Genomic DNA, 20,253 nt, shown 5'->3' on the forward strand with positions numbered 1-20,253 from the left:
TCCCAACACCGACCCCTGAGGGACACCACTTTGCATATCACACCTCCAAACCATCCTCCCAACAATCCACACTAGAAACCTCCTAGGAAACCAAAGATAATTTGCAATCATTCCTCTGGTACTTCTCGACGACTAAGTAAGAATTAAGAAGTAAAGACTTTGCCTACCAATTCACTGTCAAGAAGGCTTGTCTAAAATTAAAAATATTCTCTAAGAGGCAGTGAGGGTGATTCCGTCATGGACATTGCCACAACACGATCGACCAAGAACCACAGACTATGGGTCAAATGAGTAGTCTTACAGACTTCTCTGTTTAGCATGGCAAAAGCTGCTTATCCATGCAAAAAATACAGTGTCAATCAAATTGTTATGCGAAAAAAAAAAATCAGAGAGGAATTTAAAGACTCCTAAGACTTGTTCTTTGACCTCTTACTCTACTGTTTCTGTTACAGAATAACCATCTAAATCATTGCTCTATAGCTGCCTATAACGTCACAAAACACAACTAAAGTCTTAAAAGATTTCAGGGAGAGAGCTGGTTACTCACTGAACTGTCAATACAAATAATTTGTTTGAGTACCTTGTGTGAAATTTTAAAAAGATTCCTAGCAACTGAGAAAACAACAGGGAAAGTTTTTATCAAATTAAAAGCATACCTAACTTTATACATAGTTATTTACCATTGGTTTAAGGCAGTCTGCTCTTTCACTGTTACGTTAATTATCTTGCTACTCTAGACATACACACAAGTGAGACATTTCAGCTCTTTCAACTTTCAAAATATGCAAACTTCAGTGCAGCCTCCTACCTACAAGAACATAGCACCTTTAATTAACTACTGAACTCATCTGCCAGCTTCTGTCCAAAAAAACCTAACCATCCTCTGTAAACTATGTTTACATCTTCAGTAACATTCAAGATCTGAAAGCACTTGAATGGGAAGGGCAGGGGACGGATACGAACATCGCGCTTTCTGCCCGGTCTCGCCCTACAACGTAGCTGATGTGTATCAGAGGAGAACTTTCAAGATGTCTGCATTATTCAGCAAAAACTAACTCAGAACAGAACAAACACCACAACTATTTACCAGATGGTTTCAAATACTTTAGCTATGAAAATACATCTTTGTGTTTGTAAACGGTGGGATAAAATTGAGCTTGAGATTTAAGAGTAGCCCAACAGCCATTTGGTACCTACATGACACAAATTGGTGGCCTCAGTTCAGTTATCCTGGAGGTCTTATCTACTCGAGTGTAGAGTACTGAAGGTAACATGTGTGACAAAATAGACTTTGTGGATTCTATTCTGGATTTCAGACATGTGAACAGATATTTCCTGCAAGTCTTGTAACATCAGCTAGTGTGAAGTAGCTGATTTTACAATACACTTTAAATTGTACAAACTTTTTCAAATCTGAGCTTTAATATGAGAGAGAGACTCAGATACCACACATACAATGAAGTTATGGAATAATACTTTGGACTTTATATTTAAAGACTACAATCACACTATAAATTCAGTGAAGTTTCAATATACTATAAAGTTGTATCAGCTGAATTCCTAGGCAATCTCTCTTCAAATTACACATAATTAAGAAAAAGTAATTTAGATGTCATCTAAGATTACACAGTTACAAAAACAGTACAATCAGCTCTTTATCTGACTATTAAGCCAACCACTGCTAACACCAGTTGTACTGAAACCTGTATTTAGCATTTTCAGAATAGTGACATTCCTTTGTCTTCCTATCACCCCCCTGACCCTCCCCAAGATTAAGGAGTTGTAACAGAAAGAATACAATGGCAATGACACACCACTATCCTACTAAATACAGTTACACTTTACATATAACCTGTCTACCATGGCTCTTAAAAACACTTATTTCCCAAAGTGGATTACTTCTGGCCTACTGCCACACTAATCTATTAAAACACAACTTAATGTAATACGAATTGTAACTAGTACACAGCAAATAAAAGATAATGCTTATGTCTTTAAGAAGATAAGGTTTCTTACCACATATTTTACAGCACTTATGAACTGGTTATGAAAGAGCAGATGTTGGGTCTCATCCTCTGGATTTGACGCAGTGTAAAGCATTCCACAAATATTACAGGAAATAGCACCAAACCTCTTCTGTCCTGCATCCTAGTAAAAAAAAAGAAAAAAAAAAAGAAAGGGTATTTGTCAATTGCAAGCACAGTAAATACAGCTCAACAGAATTTTCAGCTGATCAGACATGCCTTTTCTAACTTATCTTCTGGAAGCTCAACAGAGAGGCTAAAATGGAGTAAACCAGGAGAAAACAAATACAGAATTTAGAATACCATCTTTCAAAAACCCCCACAGCCTCAAAAGTCACAGGCTTCAATCACACAGCAAACTCTACCCAACATTAAAACTAGGTCCCTTCCCACTACTTTTGAACAAGTTACTTGTATTTTATGAAATACAATGAACAGAGAATTCTTCCTTTGTTACCCTATTTGCAGTAAATATAATCATCTTCCACAAAGAAAACTCCCACATCCAGCCCCACATTATTTAGTTTTCCCTACAGTTCTGCTGCTGCCTGTCTTTTGGTTGCGAGTTCCTTTGAGGTGGGCCAAAGGTGAGACATTTTCCTGAATATTTGGAAGAATATTATAAAAAAACCCAAAAGTTACAGAAATAACCGTTAAGTTCAGTAATACATCTGCAATAGCTGATACTACTTTTTAGGTTTTTACCAAAATCAAGTATTTCAAGGCAATCAAAGAACATTATTGCTCTTTATCCCTCTCTTCATTGATTAAAAGCCTCATTTAACATACTCTCAGAACTTACGTCTTAACTCTTAATTGAAAACAGCTAACTATGATGTTTGACATGCTGTCTTAATTGCACAGGGTTCATAACTTTTACTTTTTAGACACTGGATGGCAGCTACAACACAAACAGAAGATCATACCATTTGAGTCATGACCCTTTTGGTTATCCTCCTAAAGCATAACCAACCATTACCAAATTCAGGGTACTACTCAGTACCTATTGCTTTGCTATTTATTCATTAAAAGTGTTATTAATTTGGAAGTATACTCAGATTAAGGATTCAGTACCCAATAGAGAGTGAAGTGTCAGATGTAGGATACGTCTTTTGCAAAGAGCAAAGGAATACCAGTTAGATTGAAGTCTTTAGCCAAAATGGCATGTTTTAAGTAATTGCTTAATGCTCAAATACATTATTTTTTTTTCTTTAACTACATTTGGAAATTGAATGTATTTAAACAGCAATAAATGTCCTTTTTAATCTATTTTAACATATATCACAAGTCATAGAGAAAGAAAAAGTTATTTTATACTTTAAAGTATAAAATCTAGTATACTTTATACAGAGGACGACTTGAGGGTGTTATTTAAAGGAAATTGATCTGTGTGCACAATTTGCAAGAAAACAGATTACCTGAACTTAATTTTGTTTTCTGAGAGCTGAAAATATTCATAGTAAAAAAGCCTACTTCACAGAAGAAAGCATTTTGCAACACAGCAAAAGTGTTTACAAATAATTTCTTACTCCATCTTCAAAGATACGTCTAAGTACATCTAAGAGCTAGAAGACAGCTCAGTTCTCCACACAACAGCAACTTATTCTAAGCAGTCATTAGTGAAATCTAAAATGTCAGTATCAGTTTCTTCCCAAGAAGAGACTAAAGGCACAACCAGCAGCCAGGCAAACTCAGAGGTGAACTCCTCTTTAAGAGCACATTTACAGAACTCAGCCAAAAGAAAGAAGCCAAATCTGAGAAGTCATTGCTCTAATAGTATGTCAATTTATACATTCATACTGTATGCAGAAGGAGAAACAGTACACTAATTTTCTGAAGGAAAAAGGAAAGATGAATCCTGAAGTTAGATTTCCAAAGTCAGAATAAGATGAGGTTTCTAAAAGGTGTAAAAACTGAATCTGAATCCAACACATTTTGTTTTACCTGCAGACTTCCTTTAAAGAATAGAATAACAGACTTCAAAACAAGGTAACCATCTGGCCACCAAAATATACTGCATTTCAAGGGTTTATGCGTGGAAGATGAAAAAAGGCAGTTCAGCAAAGGATGATATATGCCCATGAACTTAAGATGAACCAATTGAACCCAACTTAGTAATTCCTATGTTGAAGACTGAGAACATATCCCCTATATCTAGGGTAGGATAGGTAAAGAGGAAGTCTACTTTATGCCTGGAATATACTTTAAAAAAATAAGCCATATAAATTAGAAAATCAGCTACATAAGGCAAGGCAACTCTTAAAATATTTAGCACATATCAGTACTGCAGTAAGTCTCATGAAACAATTTATGTTCAAATGATGAAGAAGCTAAAGGTATTTAAGATAAAATATCTATTAGTTTACTACCAAAAATCTCAAGCCTAAAAAAGCAGCCTATCTACATAGGAAGTCATAGAAAAAATCTAAGGCAAGGATACCCTCAGTGGTCAGGCTCCTTAGCTCATCCCATCTTGCCCTGTAAATACATACGCTGTTCTGCAAGTGTCCACGAACAGATTATTTCCCTGGAATAGTAGAGCGACATTGTATTTTACAGGTTGACTTTCTTGGATGCTGCTGGTATCAGTGGGTTTGGGTTTTTGGCAGTATTTTTTGTTTGCTTTTTTTGGGGGGGGGGGGGGCGGTTAAGGATATCACTGATATTACCATTTTTACAGGCATTCAGCTGTATCAATTGGCTACACACAAAGATTAATGTTAAAACTCTGTTATACGAAAATCAGAAAAAACACACTGTAGTATCTAAATGAACCTTCTGAATTTGTAGCCCTAACAAATGCTGAATATACTTTTAGCAAATACTTCACAGTATCCTGAGGGTGGTAAAGAAGATAGCCTTTTTGTGTAACCAAAGCACTACTTCAAAGCCACATCACAGGACGCAATGCTTCAGACAAAAAAAGAAAAAAAAAGAAAAAAAGCAGATTTGTAAATCCAATGCAGACAACAACAACAACAAAAAACCAACATAGGACATGCAAAATAAAGTCAGGAATTATGAAGAATGCGTTTTTGTAGTTTAACAAAACATCTCCAAAATCTGACTATTTTTAACCTGATGTCATTACATAAGCAGAAGTGGAAAGGACAAGCATCAGGAGGGAAAAAGTGCCCCCAAACAGTAAGACTGCACTAAAGGTTGACAGTCCTTCCTAATGGGGAGGGAAGAACAAAAAACCAAAACAAAACCAAAACCACCTTATGCACCACATATGAGAGTAAATAAAAACTGAAAACGGGGATTTTGGGGAGTGTAGGGCTTCTCAGCAAACATCAGATACTGGAGAATAAACTGGAAAAAAAATGTAAGCAGTCTGACTTTCTGAATTTAAGAGAAATGTTTTTCACGGCAATAATTAAGAAAATGTAGGGCTGCAGGCAGAAAAATGTGTTACTCTCTTTAAAACTCCATTTTCTAAACAGTAACAATAAAGAGCAAGGACACTTTTATTTCCTAAGCAAATTCTGCATGTGAAGGTGGCAATTAACCATTCCTGACATCTCATGTAATCTTCATCAATATAAACACAGGATATACGAGATCCACTGCTTCAAAGCTAACTGTAACTGAACATTGCGACACTGTTGTCTGAATCTCCAGAAGGGTTTCTTAATTCTGTGTTAAGACAGAAAGAAAAGTCTTACCAACATCTTCTTTGAGAAGGTGCATGTCTGTTGATCCTCCATATGTAGAATAAGGAGCCCTGCAAGCAAAAAAGGCATTTGGTGCCTCTGTAGGAGATGAAAAGGGGCCTTTTTTTTTCTTTTTTTTCCCCTCTCTTCAGATTAGGTCACCTCTTTCTTGATTACCTAGTGTTAGTCAGAGGAAGATTATTTTTTCCTCTAGTCTTTTCACAGAACAAAGAGTAAACCCCAGCCACAGAAACAGGTAGGCTGGAAGGGAAATACAAGAGCAGGAAGGAACAGCACAGATTTTTGGGCTCTTCACAGAAAATGAAAAGGTCAAAGAATGCTATTTCAGCGACAGATGCATTCAAGACTGGAGCTGATGGGTAGATCCCCTTGCTGACCAGGAGGATCAGAAGACATGGCCCAACTCAGAAACAAGTTTCACTTCAAAATGAAGACTGTGGAATTTAACAACAAATCACAAAAAAACCCAACCATCCAAAAAACCCCATCACCAGCACCCACCTTTCTGAAAAGCTATTTTAGCCAAAAGATATAAATCAACTTAAAACTTTCAGAACTGTGAAGTATCTGATTTTATTTAACATTTTTGAAAAATGAAAATGGAGGGTCATTATCCACCATGAAATGATGTCCTCACTGGTCATTAGCTAAATCAGCATGAAAAAACCACAAAGTTAAAAACCAAATCTGTCTGATATTTACAATGGACAATTAATTCGTTCCCAACCCACAGGAAAACATAATTCAAGTATATCAGAGTGTTCCAGTGTGTACTGGTTTTGGCTGGGGTAAGGTTAATTTCCTTCAGAGCAGCTGATATGGGGCTACGTTTTAGATTTGTGACCAAAACAGCGTTGATAACCTAGAGATGTTTTAGCTATTGCTGAGCAGTGCTTACACAGCGTCAAGGCCTCTTCTGTTCCTCACACTGCTGTGCAGCGAGTCAGCTGGGGGTGCACAAGAAGTTGGGAGGGGACAGAGCTGGGACAGCTGACCCCAACTGACCAGAGGGGTATCCTACACCATATGGCATCATGCTGAATGACAAAAAACGAAGGAAAGAGGGAGGAAGTAGGGGGACATTTGGAGTTACGGCATTTGTCTTCTCAACTGTGACACATGATGGAGCCCTGCTTCTCTGCAGGTGGCTGAACACCTGCCTGCCCACAGGAAGCAGTGAATGGATTCCCTGTTTTGCTTTGCCTATTAAACTGTCCGTATCTCAATCCATGAGTCTTCTCCCCCATCCTACTTGGGGACAGTGAGCAAGCAGCTGCAGAGTGCTTAGCTGCCTGTCAGAGTTAACCCACAACAGCAGCCCTGGTGCTTGAATTCCTCTACTAGGTGCCCAGCTAACCTTACAAAACATTCTCACTCTCCAGACAAAGGACACCCAACACAACCCACCTGAATTTGCTAGAGAAAGCTGGGTTCCTGCAGTGAAGGAGAAATGGGAAGGAGTGGCAATAAGAAAGGATGGCCATTACTGCCTCCCTAAGAGCACAGCTGTCCCCAAGGGTACAATTTGTGTGGGAAGAAAGGAGGAGCTACTGCTCTCAGCTACCAAACTCCCTCCCCAGTCACTTAGGCAGTCACTGCTGCCTCCTTTTGACTGGGATTACAGGAAAGAAAAGAGGCAGTACTAACTAATGTGAGCAACAAAACATTGCCCAAAAGCCATTCTCTGATTCTTCAAGAGAAACTGACAACTGGACTATGCCAGTTTAAGGAACAAAACAGCAACTTTAAACGACTGTTACACAACTTCCTTCACGCTCATAAGAGATCACTTTTACACTTATTATTTTCACTGAGGATCGTGTTTTCAGCTTACATCAATATATTTCTTTCACATATTACCTCTTTCAGTCAAACAGGAAACTATGTTCAAGTTTAACCAAAATATGTGTAAGGAAAAACTCAAGTATGATATACAAATGTGTTAACTGAATTAGCCTGCACATCACTTCCATGTATAGCACCAAGTCAAACCTCAGAATCAAAAGCAACTTCCATCAAGCAATCCTGATCCATGCATTTGCTGATACTTATACACATCATCTACATTTAATCATGTTTCCTTGCATCCAGGCATCAACTCAGATCTCTAGAAAGGCAGAAAAGTCTCTGTAACTCTATACTATGGTTTTATCACTTCAGTGACTTGTTTTCGCTGTTCATTTTTTTTACACATTCTTTCCTAAAATTGATGAGTATCATTTTCAAAAGACTAGCTTCATTTTCAAAGGAACACGTCTCCTTAGTGGCATAATACGGAGAAGTATCCCTGTATCTCATAGGTCATTATTTAAAACCTTTCTTTGTAGCATTAATGCTTTTATCAGTTCCTATTCTTATGGTCAAAATTTTGTCCTAGACTTAGCAGGCAAGTAGAATTTTTACAAGAAGCAAACAACTGACTTTCCTCATCTTGGATGTAAAGCATATCTCATTTTATAAAAATTGAAAACATATGCTTTGCATATTTGTGTTTCTTTCCATTTCAGAAGTTAAAGGAACAGATGATTTCATATTCAAGTTCTCATATTTGCACATTAGATTCAAGTACTTGGAAAGTAAAAAACCCCCACAATTTTAGTGGATTAACCTATAAAACTTCCAATATGAAGCTTCATGTAACCTGTCAACCTATCAACTGAATATTTAAATGAAGTGTAAGGGGGTACAGTTCACAAATATTCAGAACAGACTAATTCTCTAAACACCAAGTCATAGCTTTGGAACATAATGTATTTTTAGCCTCAATCTTAATTTCTTTCCTCCAGAAAAATAGATCATACTTTCCAAGGTCTGAACCTAGATCTTTGCACACTACTTTGAACACCACTGTTTCCTGTCACTGCTTGTTTTATGAAGTTTGTTGCAGCATTAGATCCCTTGCTGTTTTCAGCTTTGAAGAGATTTGCTTTTTAACACATGTAATCAAGCAAGCAAATCTGATCTTAGTTGTACCTCTACAAAATGAAGATAATTTTATGTTTGAAAGCTGCTCAGATAACGAGATGATGTGCACCAGGGGAGAGAATGGTGCAAGTACAGCTACTTAATATTTCTTCTACAAACATAAAGTTGTATTTTTTTACTTCTCTCACAGTCCAATAGTCTTAAGGCTTGTTAAAGACTTTATTCCTTAAGAAAAATAGAAAAATAATCGATTCATTACAGCAATTCTATGAAAGAAGGCGGGTAAGAAAAATCTAAATTAAAAAAAAAAAGTGTATTGTGGAAAATAGACTAGTTTTACCATAACACCTCTCTAAACATAGCTCAGGAAATGAAAAGGTTAGAAAACACAGACAATATTGTAACATCCCAGATACTGTAAAGACAATTAAAAGGACAAGCTTAAATACAAAAGACTAGGAAAATTCAATAGCAAAAAACCAGCAAAACACATACAGTGTATGATGTGGCGAGTCAAACTAAGGCCAGCTAGTGGGGTTTTTTAACCCCTTCGGTAAATAAAAAAAAAATATATAAAAAAAAAAAAAGGGTTCTGTCCATATGTTAAGATGGACTCTCCACAAGAATCAGATCTGACAGTAGAGAGCCCAAAACTGTACCTTTCAGGCATTTAATATTTTTTAAAAGTGTAACAAACTGCAAGTTAAATGTTCCTTGCTAAGAATAAAAGCATGGCTTCCCAACTTTGCTCAAGGTAAAGAACAATAAAACTGCTTCTCTTAAAACAACGCACCAGAAATTTGAAATAAATATTATTTATAGCTATGAACTATAAAGGTTTTTACAGACACTATAAACGCTAATCTAAGCGATTTGGCTGCGGGTAGTAAGACTGTTCTCTGTATGGGAGAAATTTCAACCTGAACAACTTTTAAACCAAATGAATCTTTTCCCTGTTCTCAGAGGATTGTTACAGAAGCACATAAAAACACTAAAACACTAAAATAAAATAAACACTTGAAAACACTAAAAATAAAATAAAATAAAATTCCAGCCATTCATAATCAAAATTTAAGAAATTCATCATGGTTTTGCAAACAATACTATTAATTACAAAGTGTACCTTATTTTATTACATGCATTTAATCCTAAATCTTTCATGTATTTGTACAAGCAAAGTCTGGTACTTCAAGTCAATTTAGTGATTTTTCCCTTCCAGATGCTAGTGTGAACTATTCTAGACATAACCACATCGCATCTCCACAGTAACTAATGTCAAGGATAGTATTTTACAAAATGCCTTAACAAATATTTGGGTTCTTCTATATGTTTTGCCAATGCTAAAAGCAGTTTTTCCCCCAGGTAAAAGAATAACAGAGCAATACCGTACCTAATGCTTTCTTGGTAAAGTGAACTACAGGCACTACCAAAATGCCTGGTTCAGTCAATAAAAAGCCTACTCTGAACTCAGTGGAATCAAAACCAATTAGATTTGTATGAAGTGCTGAAACATATTAGATATTATGAAGCTGTTACTGTCACATTTAAAAATTAAATACAGTGCTCACTTGTATTTTCCAGAAATACACACAGAAAACAAGAAGCTAGGTCTCTCCCAGTTTCCCCAGTGTGAAAGGACCATTGATGACCAATTCTTTATATTCTAAAATTTTGCTAGGTAAAGAACTTTAAACTTTTACTGGTGAATACCTAGGGAAAAAAATGCTACTTGCCTGATTTGGGCTGAAAACAAGAATACTACCAGCATAGTCAATAAGGTGCAAAAAATCTCTTTGTATGAATACTGTAGAGGAGAGCTACGCAACTTCCCTTCAGTAAGGCTGACCAGGAAGTTATTTATTTCTTCTTGTCAAAGACCCTAGCAACTCTTCAGTCAAGTTCTGCTACTGTATGAGCAAAAATTAAGTTAGCTTTACTGAAATGAAAAGGAATATTCTTATAGTCCTTTTAATGTAGTTAAGATACTCAATCATGCATTTTAACTCTGTTAGTAAAACGAGTTTCAGAGAAGCAACAGCTGAAATACTTTGTAGATGTTAGATACAGTTCATTTATCGTCTTGTGACTAGACATTCAAGTGCCCAGATTTCTATCACTTCAGGCAGATCAAGAATATGTTTATCAATTTCGTTCTCAAGCTCTGATTTTAAAATATTTCACTATGGATACAAGAGAGTGGTTCAGAATTCACCTGGTTCCATTTTAGTCAATACTTTCATGTGTATAAATCCATGTATTACATGGAAAGACTGCAATTTAACAAGACCAGCAGTTATACGTGAGAGGGATAACTTTGTAAGAAGTTTACTACAGAGTCGTCCTTCCTAATGACCTGGGTTCCTCTCCTTCTGTAGCTTCCCAGCTCCAGCCTTTCATCTCCTAAGGATTGTCTGATATATGGGTTATTAAAAATACAAAACAAAACACAACAAAAAACTCCAGTTCTTTCATTATCAAATTGTATGATTCTACAAGACAGAAAAATAGCTGTGCCTCACTCTCTTCCTTCTTATTTTGCATTTTCTTGTTTTAAGAGAGATACCTGCATTTGGTAGCTAATATCAAATAAGGGTAAGAACAACTAACCAAACTAGTATTGCTGCTTAAATATTATGGTGAAAATGGAAAATCTTTAAGTTTGTCTCAAACAATGGACATTTGAATGATGCAGGAATAAATCTGTTGATATTAATTCTGCACACAATCTGCCAGATGCACCTTCCTCTATAATTCTGAAATTTTAACAACCTGAGATTTTGCACATAAGTAAAGGCAAGTTCATTCTCCCTAAAACAACTGTATTTTTACTGAACAGCCATTCTATTAAAAAACACAGAAATTTGTTTTAACAAGAAGCTTTAAACATTTTAAGCCTGCCACCATTTTTTTCACTAATTCTGAATTACAACCTAGTACAGGCTCTACTTCCACAAATCATTAATAATGGCAATAATAGTATCTAAAAGTAATAATTTTAGACAAGTTCACAAAAACACAGGACTGCAAATTGAAAAATAATTTCTTTGAGAAGTTGTAAGTCTCACTAAAAAGGTATTACTTACTATGATCAGCTGCTTATCATCATCTTTTCCTGCTTCTTTTAGCTTCTGAATATGTTCCTCAGATGGTAGGAAGTTATTGCATTTTGATGCTAATGAAGGATTTGACAATGGAACCCTTGAAATATAAATATATTTCATGTTAAAAAGGGACTGCTTATACATGTCATCCTAGATACTCAAAGCCGTTGTGATTAGTATAACCAAACTTTAATGAGATGCAAATCCAGGTTAATTACTCAAAACACAGGCCTATGTATTTTAATTTGTAATTCAAATGGAAAAAATAAGGAAAGAAAAGGATTAACCAAAAATACAGTTTGTGACTAGCCTAATTACAAGAATTTTCTTTAAAAAAAAAAAAAAAAAAATCAAAATTTATACTCAAGTGGGGTAGGTTAGTCACAACCATTAACACACTTAACTGAGGCATTTTCAGAGCATGACTGATGGTGCCTAATGCTATGTATTTCCTACATAAGGTTTAGGTTTCTAGTTTTAGGTATCATACATCAGGCTGCTGAAGCAGACCATGTAAATATTCCCACAGATGTAAGTGGTCAATATATAACAGATGTCATGTATCTCTCCAAATGAAACTTATTCTCTTCTGATGGCTGGCAGTGAAGGGAGGGAGAAGTGGACCTGAGGAATAAATGGATGGATATCACCAGAATCTCTCCCACTCTGTTTAAGCTTCCCCTTGTCACGACTGAAAGAAACACTGGAAAGTACTATAGTACATCAACACAAAGTTATTCCATAAACTTGCTACTATATTCAGTAGAAAAAATAACATTAATTCCAGTTTTGAATAAAACTTGTGGAGATCACCAAAGCAAAACTCACACAGAAATAATCGTACTTCAGCAAGGTATTTATGTATTTTCTGCTTCTGAGCAAACGAAGGATTTAGGGCCAAATACATAATTGCAGCAGCTGCTGTAGTACATGTAGCAGGTTAATTCAGTGAGCTTCTTCAGAAAGAAAAACTCTTGCCAGATATTTCAAAATACCATTTTTTGTGCTAAAGCAGAGCTAATTTTTTCATTCCTGTCCTGTGTCCCAAAATTTGCGTTAAGCAGCTACTTCAAGGTTTGCCTTTTACCTCTGCAAGCTTTTCTCACAAAGCCCTAACGAGAGCTACACTGTAGATATGCACATTACTCTATGTTATGGCATGAGTACCACAGAAAGAACGATGGCTTAAATCTTGGACAGCAAATGCAAAGCAGCGTAAGAAAGTTCTCACAAGAAAAATAATAGTAAATAATAGTAAAGGCCTTGTTGAGCTAAGAAAGTTAATAATAGACACCATAAAGCTGTTTGGCAGTTGAGAATAAAAATATTTTAAAATCAAAGTTATTGTAATATTTATTGAGAAAAATCTAAAAATATTCATTTAACTAGTTTTACATCTACCTTATCACCCATTTTCTGTGAAATTCCATAGTAGTAGAGTTTTGCAATATGTACCAAAGGGTTGGTTAGTCAGAATTGTTAATCTGGCCTCAAACAGACGTACTAAAAATTAACTGCATCATTTCTTCTTGTCTCCATTATGTGCCAACTATGTTGCTGTTCAAGGTATCAGGTATGAAGAAATTACTGCTTTTAGCTTGTAATTGGCTAAAACCAGAGACAATGTCAGAATTGTTCAAAAACTACAACATTTGAACCATTAGTAGTAAGAACAAGAATAATTTTTTTTTATATGGCAGCTGACACCTTCATTTCATAGCAATCACAAAACAATCCCAAATTAAATCTTCTCTTCCCCACCTAAAAAGATTTCATACATTCAAGACTCTCACAATTTAATGATTAGAAAACTCTTTCTGAAATAAGTGAAATAATTCAGTAAGTGAAAATCATGTTGTAAACTCTGCCCATACTCTCTGGTTATCATCTGATTTGAGGAAGAGACCATTATAAATCTCTTCCCAAGTCTGTTAAATTCTACTTTTAAAAGTAAATGTACCTGGCTTAATAATTTTCTTAACAAAATAAAAACATGCCTTATTAACTGGGTAAGAAGAAAGTCTATTTTTATAAAAGGCAAGCCACTTATCTGAAACTGAAAGTTGAGGCTGGGAGACAACAGAATAGTTAGTCTTATAACAAAACCTCTCATAACTCTACAGAAGATTACTGTAATTTCATAGTGTATAAATTACCATACCTGTTCTCAGTTTCAGAAGTTTGATTTGTAGCTGAAGTTTGCGTCAACTGCTTGGGTGCCAAACCTACAATTAATCAAAGATTATAACTTCATTATAAAGTTCTTAGTCGCAAAGGAAATTTGAGCTACACAAATAGTGATTTAGAAAAACATACTCAAGACAACGTTGCAATCTGGTCATGGCCAATAAAAAAAGATGCAACCTTGAGGCAGTATTCAGATGTTTCTCCACAAGTACTTAAAAAAATATGCAATCTTCTACATTTCTGCAGCAGTTCTGCAGAGCATTCTGTCAGTAGCTAACAAAGCCAATATTGAAACCACACAGGAGTTTAAATCTGTTTCTACTGACACCCATATAAATAGCTCTATGCATAGGATTAGAATAAGTGTATAAGACATCCCCATCCGAGGTGTGTTCTATAACAGTTAAAGAAAAGAAACAATCAAGAACAGCAAAAGAAAGAAAAAATATTCTTTAGGTTCTCTAACAGTACAAGTAGAGTATTTTGCCCTTCAAAAATAATCTACAGTGGCAGGGAAAAAAGACTATTTAGTAGAGCTAAGTAGTTAAACACTGCACTCAAAATCAGGTTCAGATTAAAAAAAACAAAACAAAACAACCCACCAAAACAAACTCAAACCAAAAGCTCAAAAACAAAAGGATGAAATAGCAAAAGAGAAGTTAACGAAGAGATATGTGACTGATCTTAGGCAGTCACATATATAATATTTCTTATATATATTTTCTTTCATATAAATAATATTTCTTAGGCAAATGTACTTGAGTCAAAATATTCACATCACACACATCTTAAAATTAGACAAACTGCATTCACAGGCTGACAAATGAAGACTATGTAATAAAAACAGGAGAGTGATTACTCAATTAATAATTTGATCAAGATCAAGTAGAACAATTTAGGAGGAAGAAATGCAGATACTTATTCAGAGGAAGTGGTAACCAACAGAGAATCCTTAAGAGAAACCAATTCTAGAGACAAACCCAACTGAAACACTGAAGTTTTACTACTTTATTACATGGAAAAGGAAAGGAATTGATTGGGTTTTTTTTCTGTTTGGTTGTTCTTTTTTTTTTTAAAGTTCTTACTTCACTTTTACTCAAATGGAGCATATTAAAGCATTAAAATATTCATGCATAAAGCACAAAGACACACTAAAAGCACAGCTGGGTAGAACAACAGACACCTCTCTCTCCCACTACACAGCCCAGAGATAAAAGGACACTGACTGCTACTAAAGTGGCCACAGGTGTGACGCAGAAAGAAAACCCTGGTGAAGAATTCCAGTCACAGAAGTTTAATTCTGTGCCAATTGTACCTTATTCTGTGAAAAATTCTTCTGAAAGGAAGACTTACGCTTCCCATATAACTGGTCAGAAGAAGAGAAAAAATAGTAGTGGACAGTTAGTTACCTTGAGGTTCACTTTCTGCAGCTTCTTTTTTTACTTGTTTTGGTGGTTTAGGAGCTGGAACATACTTTACTGGAGAGCTTTCTGGACTTGATTCCAAACGTAATCGAAAGGTCTAAACAAAACAGAAAGCAGTAAATTAAAAAAAAATGAACTATTTAATGCCTCTAACCTATTAAAATCACTCAGTTAACTAAGCATTAACATCTTGTATTACAAGTACAAAACTTGGGAGGGTGCAACAGATTCATTTTCCAGCTTACTATCATCCCATCTATGACAACCCACCAGTAAAGGATCTTCAATACATTTGAAAATTTTAAGTTACCATAAAATAAAGTCATTGTTAAAACAAACTTTCTGAGCATGGCATTCCCAGAAAAACAGAACAGATTCAGAACACCCTCCCACTACGCAACCATAATTAAAATGACTTACCTCATCTGGTCGTGGCTCACATAAATGTTTTGCACAATTATGCAACAAACCATTTTCTGCACCTCTCTTTGCGGGTTGTTTCATTTCTGATGTCACTTCTTTAGCTCCGGTTCTTTCAGATGAATGATCTGATTTCTCCTGCACACAAGTTGCACTTTCATCCTCAGACAGCTTGCCTCGTGCCTTTGAAAGCTCTGCTTCTGTAGCTATTTGACTTGTCTCTGAAACTTCAGGGTAATCTTTTAGCAAAGAAAGCTTGGGGGCATTTGCGGAATTTAAGTTACTTTGCTTCACGTTACTAGCTTTCAGCAATTTAATTTTGGTCCATTTAGAATTTTTGTTTGAGGAGTTATTTCTACCATTCAGAGTGCATTTGACAGGCATTCCTTTTTTGCTAGGGAAAAAACGTTTGCATTGAGTACTCTGAGTAGGTTCTTTCTGAGTAAGCATTTCACTTTGTTGAAGCTGGACGTCGGCATGCTTTTCTTCTGTTTTTCTACACTCGGCATGAGGGGAATCTTTTTTCACCTCTACTGTGTCTGACTCAATCTCACCTGCAATTTCTTCACAAAGTTCAAGGATGCTTACCCTTTTGGATTTCGCATCGTTCTCTGGCTGATCAGGCACATGTGTTTCACTTAGAGATGGCTGTGCAATCTTTTTTGGTTTTGTACTGTTTTTTACGTTCTGATGCACTTGCTGCTTTTCCTTAGTTACCGTCTTAGAATTTGGCTTAAGAGAATCTGTTTCCACTTTCTTTGTGTTGCTAGGAATAGGAGATGCAGGGCCTTTCTTAACTTCCCCAAGACTGTCATCAGGACATAATGATGACCCTTGAAGGTCATGTTGAAAACTGTTTGAATTATCATTTTTACTGTCTGCTTTACATTTTTTCTCTTTCAGAGAGCTGGTCACTTCCACATGTATTTCTTTATCCTCATTTGTATTGTTTGGCTTTATTTTTGTGTTTTTCTGTTCCGTTTTCTCTCCAGCAGATTTAAGTACTTTTGCTGCAACACTGTGAGCATGTCTTTTTGTCTGGTTACTCTGTTTAACTTCCAAAGCTCTTTCTTTAACTTCTCTGTTGCGCAGGGATCTTGCTGGTACATGTACAGCTGCATGTGTTAACTGCTGCAGCCTTTGTGATCTCCTCATTACCGGCTCGTCTGGCACAATTATGCATTTTGACTTCGGAATTTCTTGCACAGGTTTTTTCTGGCATACCTCCTTATTTTTTGTAGACTTAGGCTGCTGTTGGACCTTTTTCTCGGGTATTGTTTTATTATTTGAGTTGAATCCTGATGATCTTGTAGTCATGCGTGTTCCTAGTTCAGGTTCATTGGTGTTGTCACTGAAATAGTCATGGAATTATTTTTTTCAGCATCCAGAAAGTAAAACTTGTCATAAGACTCTTCTCATTCCTATTAACCCCTACCTCTTTTTTCCCTTTCCCTTCTTAAAACACTAGACCTTACACCCTCAATAGTTTTAGTAGAATTTTCTCTAGAATAATTTTAAAACGACTTGACTTCCACCTGGTTACTCTTCAAGTGTAGTACTTAGTGGCAAGACTGAACTATGAATCCTTGTTGAATGCTTTTCAACATCTCTAGTAGTTTTTAATTGCTGACACTTGTGTCTTTCAACTGAAGCATTAGCTTATACAGTATGAGATTTATTTTCACTTCAGAAACCTTTTGGAGGAAGTCTTTCTGGATTTCAAGACACTAACACAGTTCCAGAGAAAGATCATGCAGCAGACATGATCTTTATGATTTAAGGCTGAACTTCCACTAGTACTATTGAAGTATTTAGCTGTATCTTTAACACAAACTCATTCTGCTTAGACCATTTTTGCACTAATTTAGTCTAGGAAGATAACCTAGAACAATTATTTATTTTTTTTGTCACTGACCTGTTTGACTTGGCAGAGGTTTTGAGTACGGTTTTCTCCTGTGCTGCACACTGATTGGGCTTTGACTTGTTTGAGACATGTTTTGTATCTGACACTTCTTTTTCCTTCTTTGCCAATGACGGTTTGCTGTTCTTGTCCAGCTTTGGGCGTTTAGCAGAAGGCTCTACTAACATAGATTTCCTTTTCTGAGCTGCCATTTCTGTAAAACACAATAATCGATTCAGCTTTTAGTGCCTTTGTCAACTTTTGTTGCAGTGGCAGTTAATACAACCAAAGATTTGCCCGTTTTACAAAATAAGGGAACTGCTCTTCACTTTTCCTTTTAGAGGCAGATCATGCTGTGATCAGAAAGCAAATCATCAAAGAAATCTCAAATCAAATTACATTTATTTTACTTACAGGTTTTTACAAGAGGCAATCGATGTTTAGGCCAAAGTAACTCATCAAGGTGTGCCAAGAGCATTCCTTATGCATATGCTTACAAACAGGACGTTTCATGCCACCTATGAAAAATATAAAATATTTATGCAGAAAGCACTTTATCAACTTCCTTCTCAGGCTCTGAATTTGCCATTCCCATCATCTTCCATCCCTTCAAACAATGCTTAACTTTAAAGTTTCTTTGATAATCAATTAAAAAAAACAAACAACCTACAAATTTTATTTCCATATCCAACAATGTTTGGCATTTTGCTGTCTCAAGCATTACCCTTTTACCTTTTGAAAGGTGGCAGATATAGTACCATTTGACAGTAAGTTTCTCAGACGTTTGCATTTTTCTAGAAAATAGTATGCTGCTCTCTTTCATAGCCTGCAAAAAGCCTGCAACAAGGCCTGCTGTCAGTCCTGTGCCCCACAGCAACAGTAAATAAATCCATTAGACTCTACTAAGTTTTATGGCTGCTCCTACAGAAATCCATAGATATCAGCAACTGCCTATACCTGTTCCTTCTAATATGACTTCAGCTACAAATCAGAGACAGAAAGCCTAGAAAGCAGCATTATTTGAGACACTTGCCTGGAGAAGTTAAAGACGATGTCTTCACAAGAACTGAAATGATGTTACCGATGCACAAGTTAATCTGCACTAGAGTCTGAAAACTAGCAGAGATCCCCAGTAAAAGTTCTTCACAGATTCAGCTGGTTATACCTTTCGCATCTATTTGTGGCTTCTGAAACTTTTAGATTCTCTTATTCAAAGACACTGTTTTTCTATTGTGGCACAAGTAATAACTGTTCAGCAAAGTTTCACTAATATCTTTTTAAAATTAAGTTTACTGGAAGACTCAGTGCTCAGAACTTCCATATCACCTTTTTAGGTCAAGAACTATCTATTAATTTTTGCCACTGACAGACTGACAAAGAAATATTTCTGTAACAAAATTATATTGCTTTTCAAACCTTCACTAATCTGATGTTAAATCTGACAGATCTTAAGGTCAATCAGGAACTTTTAAGTTACCGGTTGAATAACACAGACCAGATACTTTCATTTCATTACAACTACAGTAAGCCTTCCAGCATTGACAAATGCATGTCTCTAACAATTTGAAAGATATTTACATTAAGCTCTTTTTAATAATTATTCATTACCCAAAAGGAAAAAGTAGAGCTGTACTTTTTGTTTTCTTTCAGACATTGAATTGTCCTTAACCCCATTTTCATTTATCCACACTTTTATGAAGACAATTCTAACCACACAAGACTGACAATGTTCAAATTCCAGACACCAGTGCTGTTTTCTGACTTTCTCTTTTAAAGATGCTGCTTGACCAGCAACTCACACTTGAGATAAAATTAAAAAACAGACCCAAGGAAGAAATCTCTAATAGCACTTTTCATAGTGCTATTTCCATATCTCTCCCTAAGGAACAGGTAACAGAATTTGTATGCCTTACTTCTAATGGCTCGTGAGCTCCACGACACTTAGCACGCCTATGGGTTTCCACTAGTCAAAGATTATCCATCAGAGCCATGGTATAGCCACTGACACTGAAAATAACAGCTCTAGTTGCTGAGTAAAGTCTTCAGTCTTATATTCTCTTAATTTAGAGCATGCCATTGACTCTCAGAATTTGAGAACACCATGACACATACTGTATACACCTAGACCTTCTTGTTTTTTTTTCCAGACATACACAGCCATCACTGTCACTCTCAGCCACATGACACGGCATACTCAGGAAAGACTTTCAAGTACAAACCAGAAAATATCCTTCCCTCACTGCTATGGCTTCTCAGGACATTGACAAATACACTCTCCTTCCACAAATAACAGCTCTTTAATAGTAATTTCTTTCCTACTGATACTTTGCACAGCAGAGCACTTTTCCAGACGTTCAAGAACTGGCAGTTTCTGCCCTGAAGACATCCCGTCTAGTGAAAGCCAGATTATGGAAAGAAGGGAAGACAGAGAAGTACCAGAACAAACCACACAAGAATCAAAGGTTTTGGTGCAAGAAGTAGAGGAAAAACAGGCGCACTTAACTCCCACACTCTCAAGTCCTTAAGGCAGGGGCGAGCCCTCGCTCTCTGCTGAGAGTGGGGGCCCAGCTGCTTGACAGGGCGCTGGGGTCTCAC

The 20,253-nt window shown here is 36.2% G+C and overlaps 1 protein-coding gene across 1 annotated transcript; it reads right to left on the minus strand.

The window, feature by feature from the left end:
- Nucleotides 1-2,016: 2,016 nt before the first annotated feature.
- Nucleotides 2,017-18,178, minus strand: LOC104518745 (N-acetyltransferase ESCO1; the record flags this gene model as incomplete). The annotated part of the gene is made up of 7 exons (XM_010164899.1): nucleotides 18,073-18,178; nucleotides 17,674-17,872; nucleotides 15,759-17,109; nucleotides 15,324-15,435; nucleotides 13,889-13,952; nucleotides 11,710-11,824; nucleotides 2,017-2,148 (listed from the first exon to the last, which is right to left on the minus strand). Coding segments are annotated over exons 2-7 (1,971 nt in total), but the record flags the coding sequence as incomplete, so codon positions are not given.
- Nucleotides 18,179-20,253: the final 2,075 nt, after the last annotated feature.

This window comes from Antrostomus carolinensis, unplaced genomic scaffold (genome assembly GCF_000700745.2).
Source record: "Antrostomus carolinensis isolate BGI_N321 unplaced genomic scaffold, ASM70074v2 scaffold10173, whole genome shotgun sequence".
Classification (NCBI taxonomy): domain Eukaryota; kingdom Metazoa; phylum Chordata; class Aves; order Caprimulgiformes; family Caprimulgidae; genus Antrostomus; species Antrostomus carolinensis.